This window comes from Botryllus schlosseri, chromosome 14 (assembly GCF_051294905.1).
Source record: "Botryllus schlosseri isolate E-star chromosome 14, Bs_hap1, whole genome shotgun sequence".
Lineage (NCBI taxonomy): Eukaryota > Metazoa > Chordata > Ascidiacea > Stolidobranchia > Styelidae > Botryllus > Botryllus schlosseri.
The window spans coordinates 9754547-9776846 of record NC_137249.1 but is presented as its reverse complement, the minus strand read 5'-3'; the positions used below and the strand labels follow the sequence as shown (position 1 = coordinate 9776846).

The 22300-nt window shown below is 41.0% G+C and overlaps 2 protein-coding genes across 4 annotated transcripts in view; both read right to left on the bottom strand.

The window, feature by feature from the left end:
* The window catches only part of LOC145455039 (uncharacterized), a 78407-nt gene that overhangs the window by 31136 nt on the left and 24971 nt on the right, over nucleotides 1–22300 (bottom strand). The gene's annotated exons all lie outside the window — the stretch shown is intronic.
* LOC145455041 (uncharacterized) overlaps nucleotides 1–22300 on the bottom strand; it is a 37179-nt gene that overhangs the window by 8427 nt on the left and 6452 nt on the right. The window contains exons 1-2 of one of the 3 annotated variants that reach the window (XM_080332997.1): nucleotides 5123–5282; nucleotides 4063–4174 (exon numbers count right to left, since the gene is read on the bottom strand). In XM_080332997.1, the coding sequence (XP_080189123.1) occupies nucleotides 4063–4174; nucleotides 5123–5252 (242 nt within the window). In that variant the 5' untranslated portion in view covers nucleotides 5253–5282. Of the gene's footprint in view, nucleotides 1–4062; nucleotides 4175–5122; nucleotides 5283–21686; nucleotides 21809–22300 lie in introns of those variants that run through there. The other 2 variants (XM_080332998.1, XM_080332999.1) reach the window with 2 other exon arrangements.

Genomic DNA, 22300 nt, shown 5'->3' with positions numbered 1-22300 from the left:
CGAAGGGGGCGATAGGGGGGCGACGGCACGTTGAAACGGCTATATTGGAGTCAGGACCGTAACTGCCGCACTCAAACCCTTCAATTGGGGGTGGGGGACCGAACTCGAAGGGTGCGCAAAATTATTTCGTGAATTAACATAAATTATACAGTAATTTTTTAGAAAATTCATGCAACCTTTTAAAAATTTTTTCGCGCTGCGCGCGAATTCATATTTTAATATATCCTGATTTTGTGGTACCCGTCACTCGACAAAAAGACGCATGATTTATGGAAGTGGGAGACTTCAGCGTCGGCCATTAATGCGCCGCTACGCATCAAGACATATGAAGTTAGAGGCCATGTAACATGCGACTCCGAGAAATGTGCAGTCAGCAGCGAGAAGACTTTGGCCGAAAAGGAATGCCCTTGTGCTGACCGAAAACTTCGATATATATACATACATACATTTAGGGATGGTGTGAACCTCTAAAAGGTTCAGGTTCGTGCGAACGCGAACCTTTTTGACAGGTTCTGTGTGAACACGAACGTGAACCTCATGACGTCACGTGACGTCATATTGCTAATTCCGATATCCAACCCTACATTTCAGTGAAGTGATAGCCTAAGCTTACGCCTTAACGGTCTAGGCCAGACCGGACAATGTATTCGCCGTCTGAATTTTGCTACGTTGATATTGAGCGGAGTGTAAAATGGCTTTATATACTTGCTACCTATATTACCTCATTAACAAGTTATGCAGCAGTAGCCAACACCCCAAGGATTTGGTTTTTATTATACAATAAACATTTGAAATCAAGATTGACCCCGTACGCCTGCTAGATTTTTTGCATCAGACAACGATATCAATTTCATTGATTGGGTGAATAAGCATCATTAGCTGACTACCTATATGCAGAGTATTTCGTTCTTGATGTTGTGTGATTGCGGGTCAAGCTCAGAGCAGAGAGTCACTAAATAATCACAAACGGAAAGCTGGATATTTCGAGCAAACCTTTGTAACAATGCAAGTAAATTTTTTCAGATTGTCAAGGTGCATGCTCGTTTAGTGTTGATTTTTTTATGCTGCCAGCGCCATGTATAGAGTGGCCCGCAGTTGAAATGCAATAAATTTCAACCAAAGACGTTATAATGAAGTGAAAATTGTAATATATGAAAAAGGTTCACAGGGCAGAACCTACCAAGGTTCGTTTGTGAACGTGAACCTCTAAATTTCTGAGGTTCACACACAGAACGCGAACGTGAACTTCACGTTCACACCATCCCTAATACATACATATATGTTTAATTGTCGATAGGCGCCTATATGGCTGGCGTCTAATGGTCCTGTTCTGGCGACCTTAACCCTACAGGACAAATGCCAACACGCAAAGGAAAAAATTAGTTGTCAGTAAAGAAATACCAATTTGAAATCATGTTCGTCTTTTAGTTTGGTACGTTTTGACGATTTCCATATCTTCTGACATAGCAAATATATGAGGTCATGAAATAGCATCATGTAACGAAGTCAATATTAGAACGATTCCGCCCCAAGGTGTTCAATTATTATTTAGGGGTCCTATACCTTTTCCAACATACCACACTCAGCTCTACCGGTAAATCTGATTACGTGGGCAGAAAGAGGATAAAAAAATTGATAGTAATATATATGCAATTCCCGACCATACTGACCGATTCGAGCATGAATTTTATAAACTTTTCGCGCTTCGCGCGTTTAGGCGAGATACGGTGACTCACCAAACAGTACATGAAATAGGGTAAAGCTGATATGTAGCGACAAAACGCCCACTAGCTAGCTGAGGGAGGTCTGGGGTTTGGTTTATCACCCTATGGGACCAAAGACCAACGTTTTTTTTTTTTGGGGGGGGGGGGGGATGACGAAGTGCTGTTACGGTTCTGATTGGAGACAAGTCGGAGAAATGACCTTTTATTCAGTCAACTCACGAAAATTTAGCTGTAAAAGTGAAATTTCGAGTTCGAGCCGAAAAGTTGACCCTTTTAATTAGTCAACTCGCCGGTGATCCCACTTTGTATGCCCATTTTTCGGTTTCCAATATTTGGGGGGCGATGATCGGCTTGGAGCTTCAAAAGGGGGCGATGAGTGGAAAAAGGTTGGGAACCACTGGTCTATACTCTACAACAGAGGTCTCAAACACGCATCCCGCGACGATATTTTGGAATTTCAAGTATTCAACTATACATTCAAGTGCCATATATCTTTTTTAGATATAATAACTTAAAGTTCACCCAAAACTACTATAAAAATCACTGAAATCGCAACAAATTTCACTATCACATCACTTTTAAAAGCTACCATGCGGTAGAAGATCAGCTATTACGTCACATTTTTAGTTCATGATGATAAATCATGACCCGTTGATGATTCGAGGCTGAAAATTGTGACTTGGTTTGGTGCGACCTTCTCGTAAATTTGCTCGATTTCGAATTGACTGGGTGATTAAATAAAAATGACTCGAGTTGAGTCAGGTCAAACGTTAAAATCAGAAGGACTTGCGACTCGGAACGGTGACTTGGTAATCTTACGGTCGCAACAATCTATGGAACTGTCACGAGGAATAGTAATATATCAAAAGGTCGTAGCTTGCGTTGCATTGGGTATATAGTTATCTGATAACGTCACCATTGAAACCATTGGCATTCCCCGTGACGCATAGTTGGTTACATGCTGGGTGTTGTTTGTTCTCTTTATCCATGGTTATTATCGGTGGCGAGTAAGGTAGTAGTACGCTCTACAGCTGTCACACCAATGAATTATTCGCCGATTGGACATTTTTATTTCAGAGGTTCTTAACCCGGGTCCGTAGACCCCATCGGGGTACGAAGCACCACATCAGGTTGTACGAGATGCATTGTGGAATTAATCTTCAGTAGATTTTAAAATATTCTACATAAAATTGTGGCACGTCAAAGGTCCACTAGCTGCAATATTATAGTCCGACAGTTTTACGATGCCACGATGAATCCTCTCGCATGATGTCTATAGCTCATTAATTAAAAAAATTATGCCCGGCACAAAAACAATTGTATTCAAATATTTGAAAATGTGATTTTTGTCTTGTCAAGCGTGAATAATACAATAGTAAATTTCATTTACGCGATGTTTGAGGAATGCCTATGTCTGCAAGGTCCCGTCAAATAAGGCCTACTTCGAATTATCGATTGAATATACCTTTAATTGGTGCTGCAGCCCGCGGCGTCATCAGAAACGAGGAAATTGGCCCGCGAGCACATTTGAGTTTGAGACCTCTGCTCTACAATAACAACGTGTAATGATTTTGCGATCCATTTTTCATGCAGACCTCGTGAAATCGATTGTCTCGATAGCAGTTATTATCCGGTTAACCGGTTAGAAAAACTCCAAATATCCGAATATATCCGTTATCCAGATAGCGAAAATTATTGATATCCGAACTAATCCTACTCGTAATGTATTGGGGGTCAATTGGTCAGGATATTGACGAGTTTGGCCAAGTCGGCGATTTTTATGGCTGGAAAAGTTATGGTCAACTTCTCTCCCATGACCAGGAAAGTCAGTATATAGACCAGTGGTTCCCAACCTTTTTCGACCCATCGCCCCCTTTTCAAGGTCAACACCGATCATCGCCCCCAAAATTTTGTGTTTCGAAAATTGGGCATACAAACTGTAATCTCCGGCGGGTTGACTAGAAAAAAGGTCAAATTTTCGGCTCGATGTCTAATTTGACACACTTTTGTAACTAAATTTCCGTGGTTTAACCAAAAAAATAAAAGGTCAGTCGTTTTAACGCGTCATCGCCCCCCTATCGCCCCCTTCGCTATTTTCGCCCCCGTCGCCCCCTTTGTCCATTTTCGCCCCCCTGTCGCCCCCTTCGTCCTTTTCGCCCCCCTAGACCGCCAAATCGCTCCCTGGGGGGCGATATCGCCCACGTTGGGAACCACTGATATATATCATGGCCAGAGATCGATTTTTCCGGCTGCAAATTTCAACGTTGCTGGCCTTTTGGCCTCATAATTGTACGGCATCGTAGCAGATTGACATAGTACAGGACGAGGAATTACTCACGGATATCTGATTTCCACAGTGTATAACATAGTACCCTCAATGTCCTCTTTTGGCCATGTCAGCGTCTGATGAAGCATGGTTGCTGTCAAATTGGCATGATATTTTGTCGAACCTGGTCGAACAATAAAATGGATAGAGTTCAAGGGTACTGAATTAGAGTGGCGAGATAGCGTAGTGGTATAATTCACAGCTGCGACACCAATGGGTTGCGGGTTCGAGCCAGACCGCGGTCGACTCCAGAATTCCTACCTAAGTGTTGGAAGTTTATCTAGGCTCCTCCTCACCATCTCATCCGCGTAAGCGGTAATTTGAAAAATCCTATAAAAGGCCCGCGCTAAGTCGGCAGCTACGGAATAAAAATAATGAATATCGGCCTGGCGTGATTTACCACCGTAGTCGACAAACACCATCGACACGACAAACAACAAAAACGACAAGGGTACAGAATTCGAAAGCGGTCTCAGAGAGTTTGACAAACCTTTATCTAAGCCTAAGGTGATGAGCTCTAATTTTCCAGATAAACGCATTTTACTCTATATCAGTGTTTCCCTGCTTTCAAAGCCCATATGCAAGACCCAAAGACTCACGACGAGATTATCGCAGTGGTATAATCCGCGGCTGCAACACCAATGGGTTGCGCATTCGAGTCCGGCCGAGGTCGACTTCAGAATTCCTATGCTTAAGTGTTGTAGGTTTATCTAGGCTCCTCATCCGCGAAAGCAGTGTCTTACAAAAAGTGAAGAAGTGGGATGTGCTGTAAGTTGGCAGTTACGGAATAAGAATGAAGGATATCAGCCTGGTGTAAAGACCATAGTATAGTCGACAAACACCATGAATACCACAAAACAAACCCAAGATTCATATGATAGTATACAGAAATTCGGACGAATTTTCTACCGCTTATGCTACTTGGGACAAACCCACGGAATCCCCAGTACGGTGGATACCTCGGGCAGAGACCATAAATAATTACTATGAAGGGGACTAGTCATGTACGTCAAAATACAATGAGACAGTGCAATAGAAGACGAATTTTCGCACTCCAATAGGTAGTGTTTACCTGTAGAGGGATAATAGTCGTCTTCATGGGGACACAGTGCGGGCCAGCCTTTCGCAATAAAGCAGATGGTAAAAATAACGCCCGTCGCCCAGTGCAAGTGCAATCGTCTGTTTGCGCTCGTGGATGACATATTTAATGTTCTGCAGAAAAACACTTCAAGAAACAATGATATAGCCTGCGTTACCCAAAGTGCAAAATGATATAAACATCCGATTTGTCGATGTTCTTTTATTCAATATAGGTACACACATTTTCGCACAGATGCCACGGACAGAGACAATGCAACAGGCGAGTGAAAGTGACTCAATACATTGCGGGCTTTGTTAATGTGGGTTAGGCATACGGGCGGAGCGTGAGCGTGACTTGACGATCCGATGTCAATTTTGTGTCCGCTACGTCATAATACATCCGAAGCGGAATATTATCCTGCTCCAATCTCAATTTTGGCTATTCACGTCCTGGCCTCTCGTCGTGACATAAGAGTATCAAGCTGTCTTAACCGTCTGGCACAAAATAAGAAAAAACTATACACTCTAAGCGAAATCAGAATTATATCGCGGTTATAAACTCTACGGCCTACGTGCATACCTTACTACGTCACTAGGAGCAACGATCATTTGGATTAAAACACTGTGCTTGATTTATACCGCGGTGTAACTCTGAGGTAGGTCCTGGCTGGGTGTACCACGGGTTGGGTACATCACGGGTGCTAGGCCTACGCTCTTTTGGCTGAGAGTGTATACTGTATGTGTTGTATTTTTTTTTCGACGGCAATAACTCCACTTCCACTGATTGGAATTGAATCAAATTTGGTGAACATCGTTTCTATAGACAACCCAACACTTTCATGGGGTGAACAGAAAATTTTCGAATTTTTTGTTACGTCTTTTTATATAATAAATCGAAACTTTCTTCTGTAGCAATGCGGCTATATACTGGCTCGAATTGAGCCAAATTTGGAGTGTAGGCTTAAATTAGGTAACCTAACAATTTTATCAAGTAGCCAGTACGATTTGACCAAAAAAAAGTCATTTTTCAATGTATACACAATTACACATAAGTACGACACCAGATCGGTCTCAAACTGGTTCACGGTCGAATGTATGTCGTATTATCTGATCTAAACATTACCGAATCGAAAACTGGTGTGGGTACATTCCATTCTCATATCCACGAGACAATGACAAGTCATGACAAATAAATTACGGTAGGCCTATATATCTAGTCCTCGACCAGCCGTCTTTCGCTTTTCGACAGTACCACTGCAGTGCATCTATCTGTTTGGCCCGGGAAGCATTACACTGTGAAAAAGACTGCACTTCCCGTTTCTTGATATCGTATTGCCGCAACTGTACAACAGACTCCATAACATGTTTTTCCTCTCGTTGCTGTGCTATCAGAGCGAATTCCGGTTAAAGAGTTAGAACATAACACCACGTTATCTCTTTACCAGGAAGTCAAAGCCATTAGTAGTCAGTTACACAGCCACGTTTGGCTACAATGCATTTCAATTTCCTGTCAAATGGACGTACTAATAGCGCATATATGCCTTTGCCCACTTTCGTTGGTTACCACTCAAGAAAAGTTATGCGAATATTCTCAATCGTTCGATTCGCAACTCTGGTGAGGATGCAGATAGAGATGGTGTGAACGTGAGGTTCACGTTCGCGTTCTGTGTGTGAACCTCGGAAATTTACAGGTTCACGTTCACAAATGAACCTTGGGAGGTTCTGTACTGTGAACTTTTCTCATTTATTACAATTTTCCACGTCATTATAATATTTTTGGTTTAAAGTCTTTGCATTTCACCTTCAAGGCGCTGGCAGCAATGTTCCCTCTAAGCTGCGCACGTGCGCAAATGCGCAGTGCTGAAACGGTCTCTGCGCACAGAAAATCTAAGCTGCGCACAAAAAATCCGAAGTGATGTTTTTTTTAGTCGTTGCGCACTGTTGTCCAACGCAGGCGGGCAGACTCGTGAAAAATTGGAGGGAACATTGCCAGGGGGAAATGGTGTTATTACTGAAGTCTGAAACCGAGGTACAAGTGCGGCCCGCAAAGTTAACTATTGCGCTCCGCGAAGAAATGAGAATTTGCAATCACGTGCGCCTCACGAAAGAGATTTTTTTTAGCATGGCCTACTACGCGTGAGCGATACTGATATCATTTCAATGCGCATTATTTTCTAGGAATGGCGAAATAACATGGTTTAACAAAGTTATAAATAACAATGGGTTAGCTCGAAGTTAATCTGCGAGAAACTAACGATTAGTCTTCTCCGCGTGGCATGAACATTGCGTAAGATTTACTCAGGACCGTAACTGCCGCACCCCAAACCCCTTAATTGGAGGGTCCGAGCTCGAAGTAGGCCCAAAATTATTTCGTGAATTAACATAAGTCATGGTGTATTTTTTTGGAATTTTTCAAATAATTTTTTCGCGCTACGCGCTATTTAGTATTGTCAAATATATTGGATATTAGGTACCCTTTCCCAACAAAAAATACGCATGATTTATACAAATGGGCACTTGGGCGTCGGCCATTACCGCACCACGACGCGCCGAGACAGATGAAGTTATAGGCTACGTAATATATGCGACTCCGAGAAGTGTGCTAGAACGATCAGCAGCGAGAAAACCTTGGCCGAAAAGGACTGCCCTTGTGCTGACCGAAAACTTCGATATATATACATACAGGGCATGGTATGGTATGGTATGGAAGTATGGTATGGTATGGATCGATATTTTGGTATGGAATATGGAACTATGCAAGTATGGAATGGAATGGGAGATTTTAATCTATGGTATGGAACGACATTTCCATACTTCCATACTTTGGTATTTTATACATTTTATCGTGATCTGTGCAAGCTTCATGAAGCGTACGTTGTTCGCTGTTCACGGAATACGATCGATTTTGTTATGTGTGAATGTGAACTATTGAACGCCGTGTAGGAATAAATACACGCAACGGTTTTATAAGAGCACTTGGAATGACATGATTTTGTGATATAATAATGACAACAGTGATGTTGATCCGATATTCTACTGCAGCGGTTCTCAACCGGGGGTCCGCGAGACCTCCAAATTTTTAGTATGGTTGATATTCTAATTTTCATTTTTTTGTTTGAGAAAGCATGAGGCAGTTTCGCACAACAACTGCTAAAACCTCATGACTCATATCATCGTAATAATCGTCTGACTTGATCGTAGTGTGGAAATTCATCTTCATAGCCAATTTCCCATTAACCTGCTGATGCAAACATATTGCTGTTTAGAGACGTTTTGTTGGGGTTTGTGGAAAAAGTAAGAATATGGAGATAGTAACGTCAATCAGGGTGACTTCGTGATGTCTGCGAAACCTTCTCGATTTGAAGTTGTCAGTCTCATCAAATTAGTGAACAGTCGTTTGAAATAAAAGGTTCCGGATTATTTCACTAATTTGTCCCAATGCAGGGATTGAAACCTCGCCCCAAAACCCATTTTATCCTGTGATATACATAACCATTATTTGAACAGCTTCTCGGAGGCACAGAATTTCAATATACAATTGAATAGTATATTCATTATTCATATTTAAATGAACCCGAATATTTTTGGCTGAAACCCGTCATAAATCGGACAATGGTATACATGCTCCTAAAGCTGGGCTATCAGATTTGGCGCATTCTGATTGCGGATCCCCTATCGACAAGGCTGTTTTTTTTATGAACAAGGAGTGTTTCGTTGCTATGAAAGCATTACGCTCCAACCCTGAGATTCATGTCACCAGTTATATTGGTATGCAGCAGCCTTGTCTTGTTAATGTTCAATTGTTCATGGTCGAAAATGTTTGCTCGTAAATATATATGTAAAACCGAACTGAACAAGTAGTTTCATGACAGTCTTTCTCAGGTTGGAAAACTTGGATCCAGTCTTTGGCGCATAAAATTTGTCTATACTTTTAGATTAGGATTTTACCTTGACGTCGGAAACTCTCTACGGGCCGATCAAAATGCCGTCGCGGGCCGAATCCGGCCCGCGGTCTATTGCCCGTCCCTGCGCTAGATGCTGGACGTGATATGTTTATAAAATATATGTTTCTTCATTTTGATGCCATAAATGTTGCGATCGCACCAAAAGTATCGTCGAAGCGTTATGCGTTAATATTGCATTAGCCCCCATCTATCTCTGCGGAAATGGTTTTCGGCACTCCTCGTTCATATCATAACGAAGACGCGAATTTTCAAGACACGACCACGTACTTCAAGAAATACAGCAACAAAATTAGCTTTGAAATAATAGAAGTCTACCAATTTCTACGTAAATAGTATGAGGTTATTTGCATGAAAAATCATTATTTTGGTATTCATGACAAGCCTACAGTTCATATTTGCACAAGACAGATATGAAGGTTGCACCATAATAGAGCTAAATTTGAACTAAAACTTCAGGGGGTCCGCGAGAGTCCGTGACGGTCAAATGGGGTCCGCGAAGCCAAAAAGGTTGAGAACCACTGTTCTACTGTGTCTAGACATCACGTCTCTGAACATAGTCCATCATGTGACGCAATAATTGGTAATGGAGGCCACTCTAACTACCTCATTCCTTGGGTGACGACAGCTTATAAGCACTCATGATGCAAACGAACTAATTGCTCAATGTGATTGATAATTACATTTCCTCTGAAATATTTCCGCACATTTACACTATTTACATACCGAGATATCTTATTGGTCATATTTCAAACGCTCTCGCATTAAGATTATAGATCAGGGAGTGAAGTAGATCTAGTTCGAAAATCTCGCCACGCTAACCTCAACCAAATACTGTACTAATAATCACGCAGATTGCTGCAGTATTGATCGGCTGCAGCATTGATCGGCTGGAGCTGGAATATTTTATGGGTGCGCCTATATTATAAATATTTTTGCGAGTATTTACTTCAAACTTGCATGTGCCTCATGCCAATGTACCGGAAATGCGATGATATTCTTATAGAGCAGGGGCGGGCAACTTCTCCAGTCGGCGGGTCGGATATAAGAAAATTAAGTACTCGGCGGGCTGGACTGCTGAATCGAAATATTATTCGCCCTTATATACAAGGAATAAATCGTATTTAATGAATGTATTTTAACGACAGCAATGTCACTTCAGAAGCATTTCTCGCCGATAATGACGAATACAATGTGGATTTGAGAACCGTATTAGGCGCCGCCCTGTCTGCTTCTCCGTGATCAACTAACTCACGGTGCAATCCTTAATTAAGATTTCAAAGTGTTTGGTAAGCCCGGTACCCAAAATTTACCAAGATATCAATTCATTAGGGTTGAGTACATCGTAAATGCAGATAGTGCAAGTCTTCTCGATTCGACGAACTTACGCGTAAGCTCCACTCTTGCACGCTGTCCAGTGCGCACATATGTATATAATAACATACAGTCACTGAAATTTGACGTTGAGGCCGGTAGTGGGGAATCTCGGCAGACTGGGGTCGCGGGCCACATTATCATGTGAGACGGGAAACTGTCCGCGGGCCGGACAAAATCTCGTCGCGGGCCGCAGGCGGTATGTTGCCCGTCCCTTTTATGGGCGGTCCTAGATAACAATCTGCTGACTATCTCATTTTGCTCGCGGAAGCTGTATAGGAGACGTATGCTACACTAGGGTTGTTCAAAAAAATCTTTTTTTTCCAAATCTCACTCGCCTACTGACTAAATAGTCAGGTTGTCCAAGAAAACGATGCACACCAAATTTGACTCAATTCCAACCAGTCATGGCCGTGCAATCTTGAATTGAAATTTTTAATTTATTAAAAAAATTAAAAAAAAAAATTTCTCAAATTTTTCTGTCAACCCCATGAAATTGTTGAGCTGTCTTCAAAGACGATGCAAAACAAATTTTAGTCAATTCCGACTAGTAGAAGCGGAGCTATTTGAGTTTTTCGTTGATAATCCCCGGCTCAAGGATAATCCGACAAATATCAACGAAAAACGCGAATAACTCCGCTTCTACTGGTCGGAATTGACTCAAATTTGTTTTGCATCGTCTTTGAAGACAGCTCAACAATTTCATGGGGTTGACAGAAAAATTTGAGATTTTTTTTTTTTTTTTTTTTTTTAATAAATTAAAAATTTCAATTCAAGATTGCACGGCCGTGACTGGTTAGAATTGAGTCAAATTTGGTGAGCATCGTTTTCTTGGACAACCTGACGATTTAGTCAGTAGGCGAGTGAGATTTGGAAAAAAAGTTTTTTTTGAACAACCCTACTGTACAATAGCCATACGCCTAATACATTGTCCGGTCTGGCCTCGACCGTAAGGCGTCAGCTTATATTCTCTTGTAAGTCCTCGTCGAAATTGTAGGCAAAGCGACGAAAGATTTAGATGTTATGAAATTGATATAGCATTTGATTGCTTCGGTTGATACATTTGGTAACGATTGAAAAGCCAGCGTGTACTTCAGCATTGTGGCATAATGTGGCCTGAGTCGTCATCGCTAAGTATCTTGCATATCACTTCATTGAAATGTAGGGTTAGAATTAGCAATATGACGTCATGTGACGTCACAAGGTTCACGTTCGCGTTCACACAAAACCTTTCAAAAAGGTTCACGTTCACACGAACCTGAACCTTTCAGGGGTTCGCACTATCCCTAATAAAATACCCATGCTAGCTTATCCAATACAAAATTTACGTAGCTGAGCTCATCCAAAGAGCTACCGCTTCTAGATGATGCCTCTCTAGTAAACGCCATTACGCAGGCTGCCATAGCACCCTGGTAAGTCTACTAAAATTTTCAGAAACCATAGTGTCCTAAATGGTGTGGACACTGCGAGATGGAACGGCTTACTTCATTTGGGTGCGTCATACTTTCCAATTGGCCAAATGCAATTTTACGGCCATTTTTGACCGGCTTGTCGAGCGCTAAATTCGATAAAAACGGGTATCAATGGAAAGCTACTGCTGTACTGATTACGAAAATATAAATTTAATTCTGCTCATGGTCCTGGAACCCCCTAAAATCAGAATCCAGAGATCAGAGATCAGAGATCAGAGATCAGAGATCCAGAGGTGGTCAGTAACGAAGTACTTCTACTTTTTTGAAGTTCTCAAGTAGTTTCCCGCTACTTGGGTACTTACTCAAGTAAATCTAATTTCCCGCTACTTCTACTTGGCAATATTTTGTGATCTACTTACTTACTTTTCGCAATTTTCAGTTTTTCAAGTAGAAGTAGTTTCATCCTCCAATCCGGAAGATAGTCGGAGAAATTTCGGAGCTGTTTTCACGGAGTATCAATATTTAATTTTCATAAAAACTGAGTAAGGCCCAGAATTTTCGTTGATTTGGAGTGAGCAATATGATTTCACGAAAGTATCTGTGAATGTAATTTATGTAGCGGGTTGCGTGTCTCCGTTCACACTGCATTGTCACCCATATGAAATGTTTTATCACAGTATATATGGCCCATCATAACGTTTGACACTGATGCTTCGCAATCTAGCATTTACTTATCATATCTTATCATGGCGTGTCCTAATCTGGAAAAATGGTCTCCGACTTTTTTTCAGCTTTATACCTGTTTTATTATATCACCCCTGAAACTTTCTGGACTGAAGACATGAAAGACATTTTCCGCTTTTAGAAGTAGTATTTATATTTATCTTTCAACTCCCGGTATCATACTTTGAGTATGATTATTAGGGCAAGTTTTTGTTGCAGTTAAATCCGTGGAAAGTTGCATTTATTCATTTATTTTCGAAAAAAGTTGCAGAAGTTGCATTTTGACCACATTTTGCTCGGTTGACTAACAAAAAGGTCAATTTTCCGGCTCAGCTCCAGAAATACCCGCAAAAGCGTTACTTCGGTGCTGATTTACGGTGTTTCAGTCGAATTTGTCCGTGTATTTCACCAAAATCGAAAATACTTTCATGAAAAATCGAAAAAGTTGCATGAAAAATATGGACAAAAGCTGCAAAAAGTTGCACTATAAGATTCCTTCAAACAGCTTAAAACAGCATTCTACATATCTTACGAGTATTTAGGAAGCTGCCGGAAGCTGTAAAAAAAAGTTGCAAAAGTTGCAAAGACTTGCCCTAATGATTATACTTTCTTTTCTTTTGTCTGGAGAACATACTCATACTTGTTGAAGTATGGAAGCAAGTGAAGCAAGTGCCTTTAATTTCCGGGAATAAAGCTACACAATATGGCATTTTTACGATTCACCATATTTTTATTAGCGTTTACTAATCGCGCAGAGTGTTTACACCGTAACTTCTCCATACTGCTCTTCGAATAAACTACGGACATTATAATATGGGGGAGGGCGCCATGCCATGATATTTTTTAAACAGGCTGTTCGAGTAAACAGAGGAATAGTATCGCATTTCCATATTGATACCATCATTTTCATCCCATGATGCGGACGAATATGCCACAGGGGTTAATAGCTCGGGCTGGACCAAGAAGTCGTGATATGGATGTCATGATTACGGCATGATTCAATGAAAAAGGGCCGTTGAGAATCATATCTTGCACAATTCAGTAGAAAATGGTCGACGGTTTCGGCGACATTACAATGGAGACATAGCGGAGTATCTGAACATCCTATTTTGAACGAATGGGCGTTAAGCCTACAATGCAGACTTGGACAACTAGATAATTCTAGTTGTCTAATTTCACTAAATTAGAGCAAAATACCAGTAATCTAATTCTAATCTAATTTGTGAAATGCTTCCATGCTCTAATTCTAATTCTAATCTAATTTGTGAAATGTTCTTACGCTCTAATTCTAATTCTAATCTAATTTGTGAAATGTCCGTATTCTCTAATTCTAGTTCTAATCTAATTATTGTTTTCCTGAAAATGCCTCTTTGTCCGAGGCATATTGCACTATTGCAGTGAGTTAAAAAGAATATCCCGCTTGCGCAGGGAAATCCAGTGCCAAGCCGCCATCGCCTTACTTACAGCGTGCAGTCATAGTAGATATTATGACGAATATAGCCTGCTAGAGTAGCTTGTAGTCTGCGAACAACATTCTAGTTTCTAAAACTTTACGATAGTTCATCGCCATGCTGACTAAAATGGGCGATGCCCACGGTTACCATAAAAGAAGTAATAATTTATTAAAGTATAGTAAAAATCGAGCCAAGCTTGGTGTACAGAAGTTAGCCATTCTCATGTTTATGGGAATGCACTGCTGTTGTTGTTTATTAAACAAAAATATGTGGCACTTATCGCCTCACGGCCTTTTGCACCACGCACTGTGATTTGATGTGAACTGCATTTTGCTGTATTCACGAGTGTCAGCCGAAAATATTCGGGTTCATTTCAATATGAATATACTATTCAATTGTATTCATTTACCATATACAATTTCATTCAATATCCAAGTTATTGCGAACCAAGTATAGCTCTAATTCTAATTCTAATCTAATCTGGAAAAAACTTAGTAGCTCTAATTCTAATTCTAATCTAATTTGAAAAAAGCTGTGTAGCTCTAATTCTAATTCTAATCTAATTTGGAAAAACTGTGCAGCTCTAATTCTAATTCTAATCTAGTTTGAAAAAAACTGTGGAGCTCTAATTCTAATTCTAATCTAATTCAGAAAAGCTGAAAATTTTCTAGTTGTCCAAGTCTGCTACAATGGCCGGAGCGCAGACGGAACATGATGACCTCGAATTGCCGACATGCATGCATTGACGGGAATTTAATTGAAATGCAACTACGGAAACGCTTATAATGCATCCCTTTATCTTCACATGCGTACAGTTCCTGCCAGAGAGTTCGCGAATATTGGCGGACAACTGACTTAGCTTCTCCGATGGTCACCTCAGGGACCTGACGATTGGGGCCAGACAAAGCCGCGGATGTTGCTTCGCGGTCGGCGATCTCGTTGCCATGGATACCTTTGTGACTGGGAATCCATCCAAATTCTACCTCTATACCTCTTCCAGTAACTCGCTCAAGCAAGGGGAAAAACTTGTTGAAGATATCTGTCGGCGCAGTGAGAGGGTTGGATATCGTGTTCAACACACTAAGCGAGTCTGAAAGAATCACATATTTGTCTTCTTTGCATCCATTATCGGAAACCCAGGACAATGAATGAAGAATCGCTAAAAGTTCAACATGAAATACGGAATGATAAACATGACAAGTTCTACTAACCGATACCGAACGAGATGGGATATAGAAAGCGTAAGCGGTCTTGGGCCCATCTGTATATATCTCGATAGCTTACGCTACATGTAACCCTTCGATCAACGGGGTTGACTATGCTACTGATGTGTAGAGAGTAGACTGTAGAAGTAGAGTGAACTGTACATGGGCGTATAATACCATTGTCATACGATGGGGCATTCAATTCTACCTTGACGAACTCGATCGGATCGGTCTTATTGCTAACATTATCATGGCGCGATCGCTGTATCTTCGATATCTTCGCGGATAGCGGCCGCTTGCTCAGTGAGTTCTGCTGTCGAAATATTTGAACAGATTTCTTGCGACCAAGTCGATGTGATTTTCACTGGTTTGTAGTCGATTTCATCTACGAATAGTCTCACTCTTGCGCAGAGCAATGGCCACGATATCTAAATATAGATTTAAAACTAATAATGAGTCAACAACTAATAAGTGGTTAGGATGTTACTTTGGCTCCTCCTCATCCGTCTGAAACTGAGTGTTATAAATAGACACGGCAAGTAACCTGGTCTCTTTTAGAGCGATGTTCAAAGCCATGGTCTTCAGTTATAACCCCGATAGAAGTATCCTACATTACAGTGCACTTATAGGGTTGCATTTCAAACAAAAATATATTTAAAACGATTTCCAGTAAACTCGGCCCGCGGTAAATTCGGCCCGGTAAGTTCGGCCCGTGGTCTCTTCGGCCGTCGGTAAATTCGGCACCGTGAATATCCGCTCTATCTCCCGCGATTACGCGATCTACGCATGCCCTGACATCCAAATCACTTAATAATAGTATAATTATGTAATTAATTCATGTTAAAGAATGGTAATACATTTTAATACAATATTCTCGGAGGGCCGAATTTACCGAGGTCATGGGCCGAATTTACGGAGCCGAATTTACCGAGGGCCGAATTTACTGGCAACCTTTAAAACAAGCATGTTTAAAATGTGTTTTTTATTGTTTGTTGTTTGTTTTTGTTTTGCCATGGCGACACGAATCTTTAATTGTGACGTACTATGTTGGATTGACATTTACAAATGAAAATATAGGGTAAATATGGCTTCTTTGACGAAAAAGGTTTCCGGCCACTTAATAATCGGACCAAAAATATCTTTACACAGAACTATACATTGTTATGTAGCAAGTCTACAGCCGGCGGTCATAATGATAACGATATCATTAGTTATCGACTGTGAAAATTGCTCCTGTCCCGGGTGGCTCGGCTCTGAAGACTATGTCATATCGAGCCTCCCGTCTACCTTGCATGTCTCATTTCACTGTTACATTTTTGTAGTGTTATGTTGATATGAAATGTATACGAATAAAGATTCTCTCTCTCTCTCTCTCTCTCTCTCTCTTTCAACAAAGGATACGTCAGTATCTCGAACGCCAGATTTTGGTCAAAAAAGCTGCAAGCTTTTGATAGTTTCAGCTTCATTTCGTTGACACGAACAATATTTGTATTGGTCATTGTAGTGTGTGAAATATTTTGCTAACTTGCGAGACAAAATCGTTGTTCCCAACTCGAATTCCGATTGGAAGAAGGTCTGGAATTATCAGTGGAGCCATTTTGAGAGTCTGAATTAAAAAGGGGACGATTTTGAGAGAAGGGGGCCAAAAAGTGTTGAAGTTGAAGTAATATGCAAAGCAAACTACTTGAGTAAGTGTTTACAACCTACTTGAATACTGTGGAAAAGTAGTTGAAGGCAGTGTTGGGATCAAGTCACTACCTTCGAGTCACGAGTCATCTCGAGTCATTGCAGATTTTGACTCGAGTCAAGTCAAGTCAATCGATTTTCGAAGGTGACTCGAGTCAAGTCAAGTCACTCGATTTTTGGAGGTGACTCGAGTCAAGTCGAGTCAAGTCAAGTCAAGTCATGAGTCAAGTCACAATTCAAGTCAAATTGCATTTTCGAAGTATGAGTGCTGATTCAAAGTCATAACAATATTGAAAGCTGTGTGAAAGACAGATCAATTAGCCTTTATCTTGAATCAAATAACGAATATAAAGTTAAATATACATGCACAAATAAGGCGTTTTATCGCACACGCACACGTAGAACTGCTGATACAATACGTGAGTAACTGTATAGTTATACATGCTACGGTCTGTTATTATCAGCAAAAAATAGAGGACCAAATGCGAAGCCTCGAAAAGTTTAAACGGATTGATATGATAGAATACACTAGCCATCTACACAACTGTGAGAATATAAACGCATAAACTATATTCATTCGATTTAAATGATGCACTGCGCAATGTAAACACTGCGCCATCTAAGAAACATAACTATTAGATTAATCTACAACTACCACAGCAACGTAGCTGTGATCATTTCGTTTGCGGCCAATTTATTTGTGATGTAACAATGGAGGACCAGTGGAAGTGGAACGTACAATAAGTGAAAGACTGGTTGCTCTCACGAGTGTCACTGGCGTATCGCGAGTCGCGACTTATCCGAATACACTAATGATACAGTGATTTAGTCGACATCATTTACTTATTGATGACTTGAAATTGACTCGTAAATTTTGCTCCGAGTCACGAGTCAATCGACATTTCTGAAGCGCCGAGTCAAGTCAAGTCAAGTCATTTTTGCAAAGTGACTCGAGTCAAGTCAAGTCATGCGAAAAAGTTGACTTGAGTCTGACTCGAGTCAAGTCATGACTCGAGTCATCCCAACACTGGTTGAAGGTTAACCTTACCGATGAACTATGGCTTGATATGTGGCGATGAGTCAAAATTGTTTGGGAACCACTTACGAAATCGACAATTTTTGTTCAATAATGCGGTATATTCAATTGTTTCCAAGTTCCAAGTTATCTCTATTGTCTATTGACAGTGAAGCAACCTCCGAATTACGCTATTCAAAAAAAGAATGTTTGGAATAAGCTGCCACCTAATCTCCGCAATTTAGACTCTTGTGCTTTTAAAAAACAATGTTTTCATTCTCTTATCTCTAACTACCGCTAAATTGTATTTGTGTTGTATTTCAAATTGGTCCATGATACTGTGTCTTATTTTTCCTATCGTTCGTTGGTTTATTTTAATTTTATTTTATTTTATGTTATTTTTTTCATTAGTTATCGACTGTGAAAATTGCTCCTGTCCCGGGTGGCTCGGCTCTGAAGACTATGTCATATCGAGCCTCCCGTCTACCTTGCATGTCGCATTTCACTGTTACATTTTTGTAGTGTTATGTTGATATGTAATGTATACGAATAAAGATTCTCTCTCTCTCTCTCATCAGAACATACATACCGTACCAATGATCTATATCTGTGTGCTATGACTGTTTATCCGACAACAGGGGTTCCAACCATAATATATCGTATACGCCGACTATATATCGGGTGCAAATCGTTCTTGTGCTCATACTACGTGTGTTGTCGAAAGTATTTACGGCAGTGGTTCCCAACCGGGGGGGAATTTTGAAATTTTTAGTGGGATACCTGGCTTTGGCGTTGTATCAGAATATACTCTGGATTCACAATGTGTGGTGCGATAGCGCATTGGTATAATCCCGTGATGCTACACCAATGGGTTGTGGGTTCGAGTGCGACCGAGGTCGACTCTACAATTCCTGCATAAGTGTTTGGGGTTTATCTAGGCTCCTCCTTGCCATCTCATCCGTGTAAGCGGTGTCTCATAAAAGCCTAGAAGTGGGCCGTGCTATAAGTCGACAGCTACGGAAAAATAAATATGAAGGAAATTGGGATGGTGTAAATGACCAATGACCATAGTAGTCAACACACACAATGAACACCTCAAAACAAACATACTGGGTTCACAAGGTTTTTAGATTTTTATGGTAGAGCTGGTAAGTAGAAACTAGTTCTTTACAATTGCATTTTTCTTTGACGGATTTTAAGCTGGGTGTATGTTCAAATGCCTTCCGTAGATATTACACCCCCTGGTAAAGGGAGGCCCGCGAGACGATTTCGTTGGGCCCGCGACAGCCTCTCGACCAAATTGCTACTAAGCAGGAAAAAGTCAAGCCGAATTCAGCACAAGGTTGCTACCTTTTCAATCCAACATATGACCCAACGTGAAAAACATCAAATTCATCGATACGACTGAAGGCCGTAGCAAGCGGACTTGGAGATTTGTTTTTCGTCAGCGGCTATCCGACCGGTAAAAATGAACAAGTCAAATTTAGCTGTACTTAACCAAAGTGTACTGCGGTCCGCATTCGACATAGTTCGGACATATCTGAATATGTTTGGCCAGTAATTGCTCTGTCAACAAATGGTTGAGCGTTAAAAAGCACCTTTTTTAGTCACAGGCAACTTTTTCATAGGGGGGAATTTTAGCTCCAATATCGGCCAAGGGGGCCACGAGACGAAAAAGGTTGGGAACCGCTGATTTACGGAATTAACCGAGCGAGATAGCGTAATAGTGACGCGTCCGGTTCCTTGATCGGTAGGTCGTGGGTTTAATTCCCGGCCGGGCCAGACCACAGAGTCTAAAGCTGGTATCCGCGGCTATATCGCTATAGTCGCTCAGCATCTACGGATAGCGCGGAGGAAAAAAATGGTGGTGCAGTGCAGACTAACATGATGACCTTACTTAAATATCGTATCGCATCTCCATCGTCAAAGCACATGTTTGAAACAAAGTCTTTTAAAGCATCATTTGTTTTAAATGCAACCCTATACAAGCCATTTGCACTCCTAAATATATGAGAACTCACTGCTGTTGCATCTTCCACTGCCCCCTTCGACACGAATTTGTTGTATCTCACTCCAGTTTCACTTCCATTCCAATATTGAATCTAAATGCTTGAATGTTTATGAAGAAATAGAATTTAGGGTTGCCATGCGTCCAGAACTTCCCGGACATGTCCGGAATTTCACAGGTCAAACTAGCGTCCGGGAGGAATTTCTAAAATATGCGATATGTCCGGAATTTTGAAGACTTGACGTAGGCTCATAATTTTTTCGTAAATCAGCAAAAAACAATATTTTTGGGGAATATTTATGCTAATGAGAGATATTTTTTTCGCGCTGTGCGCGATTTACTATCACAGTTATTCATTTTAATATCGAGACTATCACCCTCGCAAAACCTGCAATAAAATATAAATAAAAACAACCTTCATTTACTGTAATAAACCTGATTGTAATTGCAATTATAGGAGAACGGTATATTCCTAGAGATCGTTAAGGCCGTTTAAATGCTGTATTCAAAGATAGTGGTTCCAAACGGGGGGGGGTCGTTTTCCTTTATTCAGGGGTTTAAGAATATGTTGAACGTAATCAGCTTCCAAAAAAGCCCGTGAGTGAGTCTGGGCAAAGGTGCTGACTTCTTTTAGTAATCAACTCGTCAAAGTTTGATCCGGGCCACGAACATTTTCAATCGGAGATGGAGTCGCGACCATAAAAGGTTGGAACCCACTGGATGTGGGGTGTTTATAAAGCTCCGTGGTGCGCACCGGCATAAGGCTGATAAACAATCTTATCGGTAGGACATGAGCATGACTTAACGATGTGCAATTACGCTTCCTGTATTTTCGAACTCATCATCCTCCACCAGCTCTACCGCTAACTCTGATTATGTGTGCGGAGAGTAGTATCTATATAGCAATACATGGAACAACCAATATTATTGACAAAATTCATTCAAATAATTTAACGATTAGATGCATATAGAAACCAGATTCATATAGCATGGTGCAAAAAAACCATTCGCAGTTCTACGCATCATTTCAAATTATACATACATACAATACCCACCCCCCAGAAGTTGCATCAATTACCCTATAGTGTGGGCTCAAAATCACTTTATTTGGACGGGAAGGGACTGAAAACAGGTGCTTTCGGTCCCGGTTACACAACACACAGTCGCAAACTCCTGAACCGGATCGTGACCGCCTCTGGTCTATGAGCAAAGCTTTGCTAGTGTGTCGCCATAACTCATTTTGAAATCCACTAGTGGGCGCTGAAGTGTGTCCGGAATTTGGGTTGCAGAAATATGGTAACCCTAAAATAGATCGATATTCGATCATATCGCATCGCGCGCAACCGTCACGATATTATTGTGTTGCGTCGATGACCCGAGTCGTGAGAATTCATCAGGTGGTAGCCAACAGGGCTCTGGAAACGAAGTTGTGGGGTCGGAGTTTCGTGGAGTGGTAGTTGGAGGTTAAGTGAACCGGCCCCACAGCCCTGGTAGCCAAGAAATCAATCCAAAGGGAACGTCCAGTCCCCGTTTTCCTGTTGTCCGGTCAGATACAATGTCTTGATCGGTTGTTACCACACTCACATTCGATAGAATGTTTTGCGCGCATATTAAATCTTATGTTTGTTTCGTAACTATATTATTCGAGTGACGGATGTTGAAATATATGAACAAAACGAAAACAAATCTTTATGTGTGCTGTTCAGTGTTCACTCACTTCGAAATGTAATTTGATATTTTCGTCCTTCATTACTTTCGACGGATCTCCTGTATATCTTAGATAGAACACCGCTTTTTTCTGCACACGCTTCAACAGCAGATATGGCGTAGTGAGAGTCACTGAACGAGTGCACATGTGCACGAAGAACATTCATTGAATGAAACTACAAATTGCATCCATGCTACCAAAAGCTTCCCATATAAGACTGTGCGTTCCTAGTAGAGCGGGGCTTGGACCGGAACCGGACTAGCTATCCGGTCGGATTGTTTTCATTTGTGACCGGAGCCGGATTAAGAAAAATTTCTAATAAGACCGGAGTCGAATCCGAACCGGATTCGTACTTTTTTGGCACGGTCAGAATCGCTATTGAAGAGAATGGCTGTTGTAACTACTGGTCAAACTCCAGTAGCCGCCAGCACAAATCTGTGAGTATTTATTGTCATATTTCTTTTGTTGCAATATTCAATAAATAACCTGAACCCGTACCGTATATTCTACTGTTTTGTAGTCTACTAGAAATAAGTACCCATAGATGAATTTAAGGCGAGTATTTGCAACTTTTAAAACTTTTTTACAGCTTCCAGGAGCTTCCTAAATACTCAAGAATATAC